This window comes from Branchiostoma lanceolatum, chromosome 3, assembly GCF_035083965.1.
Source record: "Branchiostoma lanceolatum isolate klBraLanc5 chromosome 3, klBraLanc5.hap2, whole genome shotgun sequence".
Classification (NCBI taxonomy): domain Eukaryota; kingdom Metazoa; phylum Chordata; class Leptocardii; order Amphioxiformes; family Branchiostomatidae; genus Branchiostoma; species Branchiostoma lanceolatum.
In genome coordinates this window covers 7,530,837-7,544,426 of record NC_089724.1, presented here as the reverse complement: position 1 = coordinate 7,544,426, position 13,590 = coordinate 7,530,837, and the positions used below count along the sequence as shown (strand labels likewise).

At 39.2% G+C, this 13,590-nt stretch overlaps 1 protein-coding gene across 1 annotated transcript; it reads left to right on the top strand.

Moving 5' to 3' along the window:
* The first annotated feature begins 4,451 nt into the window (after positions 1-4,451).
* LOC136429960 (tetraspanin-8-like) lies at positions 4,452-13,465 on the top strand. The gene is made up of 7 exons (XM_066420144.1): positions 4,452-4,651; positions 7,924-8,118; positions 9,170-9,244; positions 9,723-9,830; positions 10,832-10,984; positions 11,571-11,654; positions 12,305-13,465. Exons 1-7 carry the CDS (start codon positions 4,595-4,597, stop codon positions 12,371-12,373), a joined length of 741 nt encoding a protein of 246 aa, XP_066276241.1. The 5' UTR covers positions 4,452-4,594; the 3' UTR covers positions 12,374-13,465.
* The last annotated feature ends 125 nt before the right edge of the window (positions 13,466-13,590 follow it).

The following is a 13,590-nucleotide window of genomic DNA, read 5'->3' as shown; positions in this document are numbered from 1 at the left end:
AGATTCATTGATTTACCATTATTTTTTTACTTACTGCTAATTTCTAACATGTTGGCTCCATACCAAACAGTCCATGTTCATGACTTAGTGCTTCAGGAAATTGTAGCAATGTGTATGCCAATATGACGCCTATTACATTGTAAAACCTCAAGCTTGTGATAAAAGCGTGGGTATAAAGATACTGACATTGTAGATATCTTCAACAGCATTGATACATTGTAAGTACTAGGTTCACAAAATAAAGAATATATTATTGAGAACAAAAAATCAAAATCCTCAGTGATAATATAACGGAGGTGAGTTTCGAGTTAAGAGAAAAAATTTCTCGTTTTGACTTCAGGAAGAACTTAATTGCACGACAATTGCACACGGTACAATGTATGGCAACAACTATTGAACATAGTACAGAATAGATGTATAGAATGAAACTTAACACCCTAATTACAACGGTGTGTGTGCCTGTGTTTCTGGGCGATTGTAGTCTAGCATAACTCAAGAACCTCTGGACAGATTATGATGATATTTGGTATGTAGGTAGGTGTTGGGAAGACGAAAGACAATGTCGATTTTGGGCCACCTGGTATGTGACCTTGGTACTGCATCAGACTTGTTTTTGTATGTTTTGACCTGGACTTGTGCTAAGGTCTTAATTTCTTGTTAGAGTTGGGTTGCCTCCAGCCTAGACTAAGAGACACGGGGTAAATTCAACTCGGGAGATACAGCAGACAGAGGACATTGAACCTAATTGTAATCCCTATCAAAGCCGATGCGGGCAACTCGACATGATTTTCCTGCCCCGGGTCAACAACCAGGCAGACAGCTATCACCGCTCAATTATAAACAACTATTACAACTGGCATGTTGCGTGCTATCTAGAATGTGTCTCTTAGATCTGCCCGTGATATGAACAGTCAGGTCGGCACAAACTAACATTCCATACTTGTAATTCGAGGCACCAACTGCCCTGAGGATACTTAAGTTCAAGGATGGAAACTAAGATGGTGACAAATGTTATTCTGCTGCTGAAGTGTGTTGTTTTACAGACATGGTTACAGACATGGTGGTGAGAAAGAGGTGTTGTCTACATGGTCTTGATTTTGTTCATTAACTTGAAAAGTTCTCGTGTGATTTCATAATAGCTTTACTACTACTCTCCAAGCAGAGGACGAGTTCCGGCAGGTTTTATACGTGTTTTTCGGCGTTTTTGTCGGGCTTTCTACTTTTTTTTGTCTCTATAAACCCTATAGAGACAAAAAACAAAGTAGAAAGCCCGACAAAAACGCCTAAAAACACGTAAAAAACCTGGCGGAACCCGTCCTCTACTTGGAAAGTAAGCTTTACTGCAGACCAGTGAATTGTAAAACAAATAATTCATATTGATTAATCGTTTATTACACCTTATTCATTATCATCACTATCTATTGTATTTTTTTTGTTGTATTTGACTGTACGTGTACTACTTGTTTTATGTCTTTATGTATGACACAGGGCCCCACTGCAAAGCAGTGTTAATCACTGAGCTGGGCAATCCTGAATAAGAATGACAGAAAATAAATAGATGTATGAATTTGGGGGCAGCCGTCAGTCTCGCAAGACTATGGCGTCGCATCCTGGCACGTGCATCCTGGTCAGTCTGTGGGTTGTCCGCAGCGTCTGCTGTGGCTTTACAGATGTATGAATGGGACTATGATTATCATTGCTATTACACGTCTACATTGACAGTTGTGTAGACCAGTCAGGTTTACATGTGTACATGTACCTGCAATAGGCGTCACATATTTTTTTTTTCGCAGAGCATTGTCTGAATTGTTTAGGAAGCACCGCCTAGTGGGTTGGGTATGAACAGCAACTTGAGAAGAAATTTTGGAATCAGTCCCATATCGCTGCAACATTTAACCGCCATTAATATTAATATTAATATGCCAGGTTAGATAAATCCGGCACTTTGAAAAACAGTGTGTTTGAGAGATCTCTAGAGCAGCCAACCTGGAGGACATGTACCTGCAATTGGCGTCAAGACTTATCACGTTTGAGATCTTTTCGGACGTATCTTTTTAGGGTGCCGGAATTAGGTACCTGGTGGATTTATATTAGTAGATGTTACTTTGATGAATTTATTGAAGTTATGTTCAACACAGATAACAGTTATTAATAAGTTACTTCATCCAACATGCGCGCTAAACCAACGATAACGCCGGGAACCTGTTAGACAGTCTGCCATATGTTTATCGTCCCGTGTGAGGGTTTCAATCACAGTAAAAATGTTGTACAGCGTACGTGAATATCCAAAACGCGATTTTTCTATTGACAAGGCCGTGTAAATACGAACTCATGTGGACCGTCACAAGTACTCTCCAAGCAGAGGTTAGTGGAGAAGATTGTGACCTTTTTCTTATCATATGCCCTGTTTTCTGTCGGCATTCTCCGCCAACCTCTGCTTGGAGAGTACGTTGGATGAGAGGGCCGACAGAAAACGGTACTCTCCAAGCAGAGCTAGGGTTTCGGCTGGTTTTTAACGTGTTTTTAGGCGTTTTTGTCATGCCTTCTACTTTGTCATCGTTTTTGTTGTGTCGCAAACCCTTGGGTTTGCGACACAACAAAAACGATGACAAAGTAGAAGGCATGACAAAAACGCCTTAAAAACACGTTAAAAACCAGCCGAAACCCTAGCTCTGCTTGGAGAGTAAGAAAACGGGGCATATGATGAAAAGGTCACAATCTTCCCCACCAACCTCTGCTTGGAGAGTACGTCACGTGATCAGTGAGTGGCTATATCCGCTTCAGCTCCATGCAATACTGTAACCGGACCCACATAAACACTGCTTGTTGTGTACACACGCTGATTGGTGCCGCACAGCGCCAGGCCCGAATTTCCGCGGTTTAAACAAGGGATTTCTCATACATTCCACGGAGATTAAGAACGTACCATATGTCATTACTGGAGGGGGTTATGATTTCCGACTCAATTATACCCCCATTCCACCAGGGCGGCGACCTCGCTGCGCTCTCTCCGCGACCTACCTAAAATTGACCAAAGCGCTCAACGAATTTCGTAGATAAAGAACGCATCTTTTTACGTTTTGTGTGTTTTACTGTGTTTTCACAATTTCAGTCATACTTTTACATCTTGCATAATATTCCAAATATGAAATCAAGGGTTACACAAGCTCAGGTCGCAGCGAGGTCGCAGTGAGAGCGCCGTCCAGTGGAATGGGGGTATAACGAACAGGTGGCTCTCGTCTTGGTTTAATACTTCCTTGTTTTTATCCTTAGTTCTATCTACAGATGTTTTTGAGATAACTTTCCCTTGCTTGGCAAAATTCCAGTAAACCGAATCCTCTGGATCGAGGTTCCATGCATTAAAGTCATCACGAAATCACCGGAGAGAGCAGCTTAACGCCCAAAATTGATAACAAGGACACCCCAACTTCAGTGAGCCATAGGGCACGTATAATCTGCCTGTGTGTTTTTGGGCCTCTACCAAGCTCCACAGGTTCCTGAAAAAATAATAGAATTTGGCCAAATAGACGGATAACATGCCAGAGGAGTTGGTCCGCCAAAGAAGTAACTATCAGCGACCTGTAGCTTCTTTGGCGGACCAGGTCCTCTGGCATGTCATCCGTCTATTTTGCCAATTTCTACTATTTTTCCAGCGACCCATGGAGCCTGGTAGAGGCTATGTTTTTGGATCTACCTCTGACTACTAGTCTGCGAGTAGATATGATACGGTACTCTATGAAGTAAAATAATGGTCAATTTACTGGAAATACCAAATATCGACGAGGACCGTATCAACAAATCAACCCCAAATCACCGTGTGATTGTGTGTTTACTGTTTCCTCTACAAAGGAAGATCATTTCAGGTCTCAACAAATACACCATCATTACTGACGTCACCACAAGAATCCGTGACGAAAGCCACAAAAGATTCTCGGTACTCAAACTATCCTGTCATTCGATCTGGTCCTGTCCAGTCACTCTACCTGTTTACACCTTACCATCCATGCATGAAGCTGGGGAGAGAGGCGACACAAAATCCTTTACTGTTTCACGTTTCAAATGAGACTACAAGTTCTATGCCATCTGGTCACATTTCATGACAAAATTCTGCATATATATATTTATACAAGACTTACATGTACTAGTATCTAAGACAACTGATAAAGACATGTGATTGAAAATCATTAATACCAAGGATGTTTGTTTACTTCTTCTTGAATTTCAATTTACTTTTCCTTTGAACAACTTTTCATTTGATACCCATCATACGTTTATTCGGTAAACTGTAAGAGACGCCGTTGGTAGATAGTGTGAACTCGTGTGCATGACACATTTCTATTCCTCTGAATCCGTAATTCTTTCCTGAATAGCTTCATTCACCAGGTGACCTCCCCGCCAGTGTGCACGCATTGTCTTGGACCCGTCCAACCACGGTTGAATGTGATCCCCCTGGGACAGGTCTGTGGTGTAATCCTTTGCGTACCTGGTGCAGCCACACAGGCGTAACAGTCCGTTGTGAACTCGTCTCTGCACCCGGCGGCAAAAACGCGCTGAATTCTTCACAGTTTCTTTAGTCTAAACCTCAACAAACATCATGGCGAAGGATCAAATGATAAGGACGGTCCTGATCGTCCTCAACGTCATCTTCTGGGTAAGTTTGGACATTGTTCAGGTTGTTTGAGATTCGAGAGTAGTTGTTTGTTTGTGGGAGCGGTTATAGCTCCGGGCTACTGTATTTTGCTGAGTCTTGTGTCTTCTTTGAAAAACATTCACTATTAGTTTAATAGCAAACTTCCCTATCTTGCACTGACTTTTTCACGTTACGACATTCTAGAGACACTACTGTATCTATAGGGGTGTTCGGGAATACGTACATATAGAAGATAGTTCATATCAGACGCCAAAACGGACAGGTTAATTCATGCAGATATTCACTAGTACTGATCCCTTACCGTATCAGAACAACACATTTCCGCCAGACTCACAATGTGCCTAGCCCTGAAACAGACACCACGTACTCCATGACTTGAGCATTACTTTCTTTTATCACAGCAAGACAAGGCTATAGAAAATACGATTCTTAGACGTACATCATGCCCACCTATGATACTATGAATGTTTAAAACAACATGAGAATGACACTTTGAAACCTAAGTCAACCGTGCCTATCGTGCGTCTAATAGTGTAACTGTACATGAAAATCTATTTGTTCATAACATACGTACCAGTATAAAAGCCAAAGAAACTTAAGTAGGGACATAATCAAGAACAAGGGAGTTCTTCGTGTTGGCAAATTGGCATGCACTCTATGCATTCAAACCTCCTTGGTCAAACGTACCAACTTGGCAGTTTGTATAGCATAGCATGAAACTGTTCTGTCCCTGTTTTGAATCCAGAGACGTTTTTATCTGTCGCAAAATTACATGACCACAGAACTCTACAATTATGTAAACAGTCTTAGCATCAGCTAAATGTAAGTTAGAGATTCACTGGCCAAAGAAGAAACTTGCTACGCTACCGCTCGGATGTCAAGGTTTAAATCTGAGAGAACAGCTTAACGCAATTTGGCACACTACCAACACATTCAAGGAAAATTTCATTTGTTGAACGAAGATTATAGAAACCACGCTGAGAACACATACTGAGAAACATTTCTTTTGTGTAAAGACTTTAATCTGGAAATCTACAATTGTTGTGTCGATTTCATGCCCTCTTTGAGTAGCATTGCACATTTCTTGAAATATATTTTTTCATCAAGCGCATGTTCATTGTAGCGTTTTGGGAGAGTAAGTGCCACTTCGTACCCATAAACACAAAACGTATGCATGAAAAGAAATGTGATCCTCCAAAATCAAACAGGTTGCAGAAAACACAAGGTCGTGTTTTGTCTGCGTGACGCCGCCATTTTGGAAAATGGCGGATCGTGTTTCAGGTGCCCTACCCGTCGTACTATTCGTGGCTGTTTACGAAAGTCCTTGTGACACTAGTGATTTAAAAAACAACAGCTTATGATTGCACAGCATTGTATGCCTGCTTCAAAATGTTGAGTTTACTACTGATAAAGCTCTGTATTTACAACATTTTTATTGAAAGAGTTCAGAAGGGGTCATTCCTTGCCTTCAGCAATTCAACTGAACCGTCCCGGTTAGAACCGGTTCAACGACTTTTGCAACTGACTAATGTAGTGGAAGACAACACCAACGCCCGATTGTTTTGCAAAAACAGTCGTTTAAAAGAACAGCAGTAGCTAGGTGGTCCTAGATGTGCAGAAGATCATATAGAAATAATAAACATCGCTGGTTTGGTCATATCTCCTAAGACAACTACACGGACAACAGAAAAAACGGGGTCAGGCATCCTCTGACAAAAATATGGGAGCGTTTGTTTGGATATATCCACAGGACAACATCACAAAGATTGCATTATAAATTACTAAACTCATCTTACTTTACATTCCAGATCTGTTGATCTAGATTGGCACATGCTTTTATGTCTATTACGAAGTAATTAACACCACAATGAGAAAAGCTTTGAATACAAATGTTTCAGTCTTAACAGTGGTTACGTGCTCTATACCATAAAGGCAACGGAAATAATTTTTTACCGTCGACTTATGGACAACCTATCGATGTATTCTCTTTTAACAGTATACATTCAGTTGGACAGATAGTGGATTGGTAGTCTGACAGTGTCTTTAACTGACTGTTTGGACTAACAGTATATTAAAACTGGCAAGAGATTCCCATTTGGTTGGTCTACTGCTGGCCGTTTTGCAGTGTAGCTGACCCCGTTAATTTCCACATGTGTCGTGGTCCGGCATTGTCTACATGGAAGAATAAACTATGAATCACTATCATACCCTCGAAGTCACCCCTTATCCAAAATGGCGGACAGCCAAACTGAATTCCAACATGGCGGGCCAACAAAAGGAATTCGCCTTAGGCGATGTAACAACACTGTCTACAGCTGGCTCAGACTCAGACTGGTACCGTGGGTCATTCGGTGGAACTCTGTACATCAATATACGTGCTTATAGACACGTTTTACACTAAACGATGCCGTTAGCATGATCTTTGTCCGACAGTAGTCTTTATAAATGTCACGTTGTATTCCTCCCCACGTTTATGAGGATGCTTCCAGATGTTATGGAAGAAAAATCGACGTTTTAACAATTTATGTTTGGGGAGATATATACTTTACGAAAGAATATGGCATTTCATGTTTTTGTTTTTCTGTATTGTATTTCTGCCATTTGTGTAATGTCAACGTTTAGTATAGTGTAAGCCGCGGAATTGAATAGATAGGTTCCTATTCTAAGTGCCTCGCTACCATGTTATCTATTATTTATGCTGCTTGACTAAAGATAGTGAATATGAGGAGGGAACCTTCAAATCTTTTTGAATCGGAATGATGACATTGCGTGCAACAGCTGATTTTGATTACAGTCATTGAAACAAACAAGCTCCTAGTATTTGCGGCTCTGCTGGAAGTACGGAAACTTACGAATTCCTTTGAATGCTTAAGCTTGAACTGAACATGTAATGCGATGTTACTAAATATATACTTATCTTATAAGTATGTTTTGAATACACCTTGTGGTCAAATAATCTATACGTCTACATAACAATAGTTCCATTTAAAACCCGTCTTATTTTCTCAGATACTATTATGATAACACTTTTCGTCTACACACGTTTCAAGAAGAGAGAAGACGCGTGTGAACTATTGGTAGAGATAAACATATCACAGTTTCACTATAGCTCTCTTGCTTCTATTTAGTAGGTTACTGCATTTAGCCCCAATGGGGCATGGATATACATACAATAAAGTTGTCATTGTCCTAAAGTTTAATTCTTAAAATTTGTTTAATAGATTAAATAATGTAACACATGATCACATGTGTATTTTTTCTTTACTTTTCAGCTGATAGGTGCCCTGTTCCTATGCGCGGGGCTGACGTTTCGTTTCGAGTACTACCGCATGATCCGAGGCTACCCCATCTCGGAGGAGATGTACATCCCGGTGTTCTGTCTCATGGCCCTGGGCGCGTACCTCATGATCATCACCTTCTGCGGCTGCTGCGGGGCCGCCTCCTCCCACAAGTGCATGCTCACAACGGTAAGATACTTGAGCGCTACGTTGTCTTAACTTGTCAAAAATTACTGTCAAGTGTAGATGCTTCCATGTCATTTTGGCCACGTTATGCCGTGTTGATTTGATTAGATGGATGACATCCCCTATAAACCCTAAGCTAAAGACTGCCGCGAGGGTGCAAAAAAAAAAGTTCGGCAAAAACAAAAGTTGCCTTCATTATGAAATTTACGTGGTCAGGAATGATGAACAAAACTTACACACAGAGTATGGTATATATACCAGGTAATAAATTCTTCAGTTTTGTTAATCTTTGACTTTAGAATTGACTTGGCCATTATTTGATATTAGTATCCGTTTTCCGTAATGATTTTTTAGGGCAATATACAGCAATTGTTTCTCATTTTGCAGCTGCTTTGTACGATTTACAGTATGGCCGAAACCTTTTTTTAGCGGAGAAATATTGATGCGCGCGCGGATGTCATCCATATGATCAAATCAACATAGCCTCATTGGAATTTATTGGAGTACAACTCTCTCTTTTAGCTGTCTGACTAAGACTCTAAGAGCCAGCTACTAGTACCCTTCCAGGCCGGGAGAGAACACATGCAATATACATGCATTCATACTGTAAATGGTTCATGCATTTTTTCTTCCTCATTTTGTTTTGATATTCTGTTTCTAAATGTTACTTTTATGTACCGTGAATATTCAAATATCAGTAGCTATATCGGTATTCTTTTTTTATCTAGAGTATTCGGTTTAAAGTGTAGTCTTTCTAAAATTTGTTCTCTCTGAATCGTACGTAATGAATTAGAAATGTAGAAAATGAACTGTTATGTAACCACATACCACACCATGCTCTTGTTACCAGGCTTACTGGACAGAAACGTCGTTGATTCGACGTATTTTGCTTTAAAAGTTGTTCTGTCTGAATCGTACGTAAGGAATTGAGAACGTAGCAAATGAACCGCTAATAAAACCATATACCACACTCTTGATATCACTATGCTCTTGATATTAGGCTCAATGGACAGAAACGTCGTTGATTTTGACGTATTTTGCTTTAAATCCACAGTTTGCCGTCGTCAATGGGCTCATGCTGCTGGTTCAGATCGTGGTCGGTATCCTGATGCTCGTGTATGCAGGCCAGGTGAGTGTTCTCGCGAGAATGTGCGAGAAAAATGAGGGTTTTCAAGTTTCCCAGCCTTTCAATGACAATTATGCAAAGTTGTGGTAAATTATATGTACAATGTCAACCTTTACACCTTGAATGGCAAAAGGTAGTGGACTACATATACCCCAAGTCAACCGTACACACGCCACAACTTCAGAAAAGACGCTGTAGCCGCATAGTTCCCGAACTTTATTCAAGCCCACACCGACTAGTTTCGCCTTGTGTATATGGCTTTCTCGATGGTTTAGGGCTCGAATCCACTACTTTTTGCCTACTGAACTCAGTCCACTACTATTTGCCTACTTTACACCTTAAATGATTATACCGTGAAGGCTAGCAATTAATCAACTAATCCACAAACTAAGCAACAGTTTGATAAGAATGTTGTTTTTCAACAAGAAGACAAAATTGCTAAATAAGCAGATATAAATGATTGCTTTTTGCACGTTGACAGATGAAGATTTGGATCGGCGACATCTTTGAGCGCCAGCTGCGGCAGCGGACTTCCTTGGAGAGATTCGACGAAAGCTACAAGAGCTTCCTGATCTTCTGGCAAGAACACGTGAGTAACGATCTCAGGAAATATGTAAATATTGATACGGCCATGTTGATTTGATGACATGGATCACATCTGCTCATGCATCAGTTTTCGTGCCTTTTTGGCTTTGCTGAAAATCGTAAAAAGCAGCTGCAAAATGAGAAAATGCAAGCTTTAGATTCCAAGAAAAATTATTTCGGAAAGCGTTAAGGTAGGGTCGCGGAATGCCAATTTCAAAGTCAAAGAAGAAGGTTTTAAAGAACAAAATGAAGAACCTTTATTTTGGTATACCATACACTGGGCGTTAGTCATTTGTTGAACTTTTCTAACTACGTAGATTTCAGAATGAATGCATTTTTTCTAGTTTGAACTGAATGCACCATTATTATTATAGCTTTTTGGACAAAGATTTTTTTTTATTCGCACGCACGCATCCGCTTTGGGGTTCCCAGAGGATGTTCATAGAAAAAAAACTATATGGCCTAAATCTAGATAATTTTTTTAATCTTTTTATTTTTATTTATTAAACTTAACAGACTGAAATCTGAAAGGTGATTGGCAACAGGATCGATGCATTTGAGACAGATAGTCGATGGAGTAAGGGGTAGGCTCATGTGAAGAAGATACTAGTAATATTTATGGATACTCAGACAGTTAGAGACAGGCCTAGAATTAACTTTTTGATCAGCATTTCTATCTTCCTTTTATCTCAAACAAAAACATAATAATGGTATATAAACTCAATCCTGATTCCATTCGTTCTATTATATTCCACGTTATATTATGAAAGGTTATGCCATTGTTTCATTTACTTAGTAAGTATGGTGTTATGTACGTGGTACAGTATATGTTATTTTGGTTTTGTATCATTTAGTAATTTGCGTAACGTTTTCAGTTACTTTTGTTAGTGTATAGCCCATGGAACAATTAGAAACGACTTTTAGACGATATGTATCCCCCCCGGTAAAATAAATAAACAAACAAATAACATTAGTATCATGGTCGCTTTCCTTGGCTTCTTTCAGCTGACGTGCTGTGGTCTGAACAGCAAAGACGACTGGAGGGACCCCCTGGGCAGCGAGTCACGTGCCACCTGCCTGTGCATCCTCGAGGAACCCGAGCGGGACAGAGAATGTTTGCCGCACGGCGAAAACCGTAACCAGATCTACGTCTACAAGGTGAGCAGCGCCATTGTAACCTCCATGAAAAATAGAGGTATAGTTTTTGGCGTGTTTCTGAGTGTGTGTGTATGTTTGTTGTTTGTTTGCTTGTAATATGTTTGCTTGTTTTTGTTTCCGGATATCTGTATACGTATTCAGCATATCTTAAGAACCTCTTAATGGATTGTGATGATATTTGGTAGGTATGTCTTGGAAAGACGAAGGTAAATGTCAATTGTAAGCCTCCTGGAGGCTGACCTTGGCACTGCAGCAAAACTTCCGGTTTCTGTATATTTTGTTCTAGACGTGCTACACTTTTGATTTTTGGTTTTGACAGCTTCTGATTCCAGTAACAAGTGACGTAAGTTTGGATCACCTAACAGCTTGTTTTGTATACTGTAAGCTAGACTAAGCTAGTTTTCAGTGGCAGAAAGAAACTAAATTTACATTGATCCATAGACATATTTGAACCGTTTTCAAGGACACGAAGCATAATATAAGGCATTAGGTCGCAACTCTAAGGTCAGAATCATAAGATCTGACTGTAAGAAGGGAATATTGTTTATGTAACTGATAATAAAGGCTTTTTTAAAATCTATTCCAGCCATGCGTTGATGAGTTTTCAGCCTTCGTCGGGAAATACATGTACGTCATTGGAGGAATCCTGATGGTCATATGCATACTGCAGGTACGTCTTCCTTTTCATCGAACATTATTTTGTCCTTCAAATTTTATTTCGTTGTTAACTCCCTTTGTCGTTTCTTCCCTTTCCCAGTACTATCTCTTGCCTTGTCCTTAATCGCTGTCCTATGTTAATACTGGTTTTATATCAAAATACCATATATATGTATTATATCTTGGAACAAATGATAGAAGTTATTAGCTACTGAATACATGTTATTGCATATAAACGTTTTCTATTATGTTTAATAATCAGGGCTCGAAATACTGGGCGCACGTGCACCCAAAATTGTGTGCACCTATTTTTTTTTCTTTTTACTGTTGGTGCACCAGTGCACCTAAATATGTTTGTAGGCTATATGGTAGAGGCAATATTGTACACAAGGATACAAAATGTTTTTTGGAATTTAAGTATTGGAAAAAGTGATATTACCCTTGTTTTTGTTTGATGTATTACTTAAAAAAGTTAGCTATAAAATTTCAGATTGAAATTGAAAGGCAGTAGAGTTTCGAATACGTTCTGCTTATAGTCTACTTTATTTTTAATGTTATGCAACCAAAATCATTTCTGTGCACCGAAGTTTTTAGGTTAGGTGCACCAATGCACCAAAAACGAATTTTGAGCGGTTAGTAATGCATTTCTATCTGTCCCTACAGGTACTAGCCATTATAGGTGCCTGTACGCTTGTAAGACGCTGGAGAGATGAGGAAGGCTACGTCATGTAGCGGAAGTACGTCATGTAGCGGAAGTACGTCATTCTGTCGGCAATTTCTCCAACATGGCAGTAGCAAGGATACTTGATGTTTTAGGAGAGAAATCCATGATTAGATATGTGATCGAAGTCTTCCTGGACTTCTAAGGAAGAACCTTTCGCATCAATTATAATGAAGCTAATCAGTTCACATCAAGTATGATGGGAATAATGACAGTTGTTACGCATAGTATCAATATCAATAGATGTAGTCATCAAGATTTACTATCCTTTTTTGGTACAGTGTGTTTGCTCAGGACACATGCGAATTCTCTGTGTAAATATTACATTTATATTAATCTAGTAGTCAGGTAAAATGGAAACATGGCGTAGCTTGTGACGTTTTATTTTGCAAATATCTAGAGGGAAATGTAATGGGCATTGTTCTTTGATGAATAATTAGGTTAGAAACTGCATAGCTCAAGTACATAATGATTATGTATCTTCAGGTTACATTGAATATATATATTATCTCCTGAATATAAGAATATATATCATTGTTATCCAGCTTCTTTGCAACCAATGTAGAATGTTGTAAGATATGGTTGATGGGTTTTTAATTCACATCTTATTAGTTTAGTTTCGAAGTGTCATTATTATTTTCATTTCTTTTCTTTTCTGCTAGCGGGTTATAAACATGATTAGGATAACTGTACGGTTCGATTAAAAAATATCAAGGGTTTCAGGCCAAATATTTTAGTGGGAACACAATCAATAGTATTGATAGACTAAAGAATAAAGTGGTTAATTTTGCTGAATGACCACATTGCAACTTTTCTAGTATTTCCTTTAGTTGTAAGTATTTTTTCTGTATACATGTAATAGCATCGGTACATTTAGCTGTGGGGTACATGTCTTTCGTGTAGTTACTTGTAGGACGACGTGAATGTTGTGAGAAATGTTCTTCCTTTCATACTCTATTGCTAATGTAAAAATTACAGTTATCAAAGATCGTCTCCAAGCCATAAGTAAATCTTTTTCTAACAGGTATTATCCTAGATGTTTCAGTATACTTTTAACATTGTCTTGGAGCTGTATGAATAAATAAATAGTAATGGCACTGTCAGTTCATTTGTCCTTCTTATGTCGTTTATGATCCAGCATTGTGATTGTCGAAGGGGGAATTACATGTATTACTATATCTATACTAAAAATACTCTATTAGACCACTCGCATTCCTCAGAAAGCAAT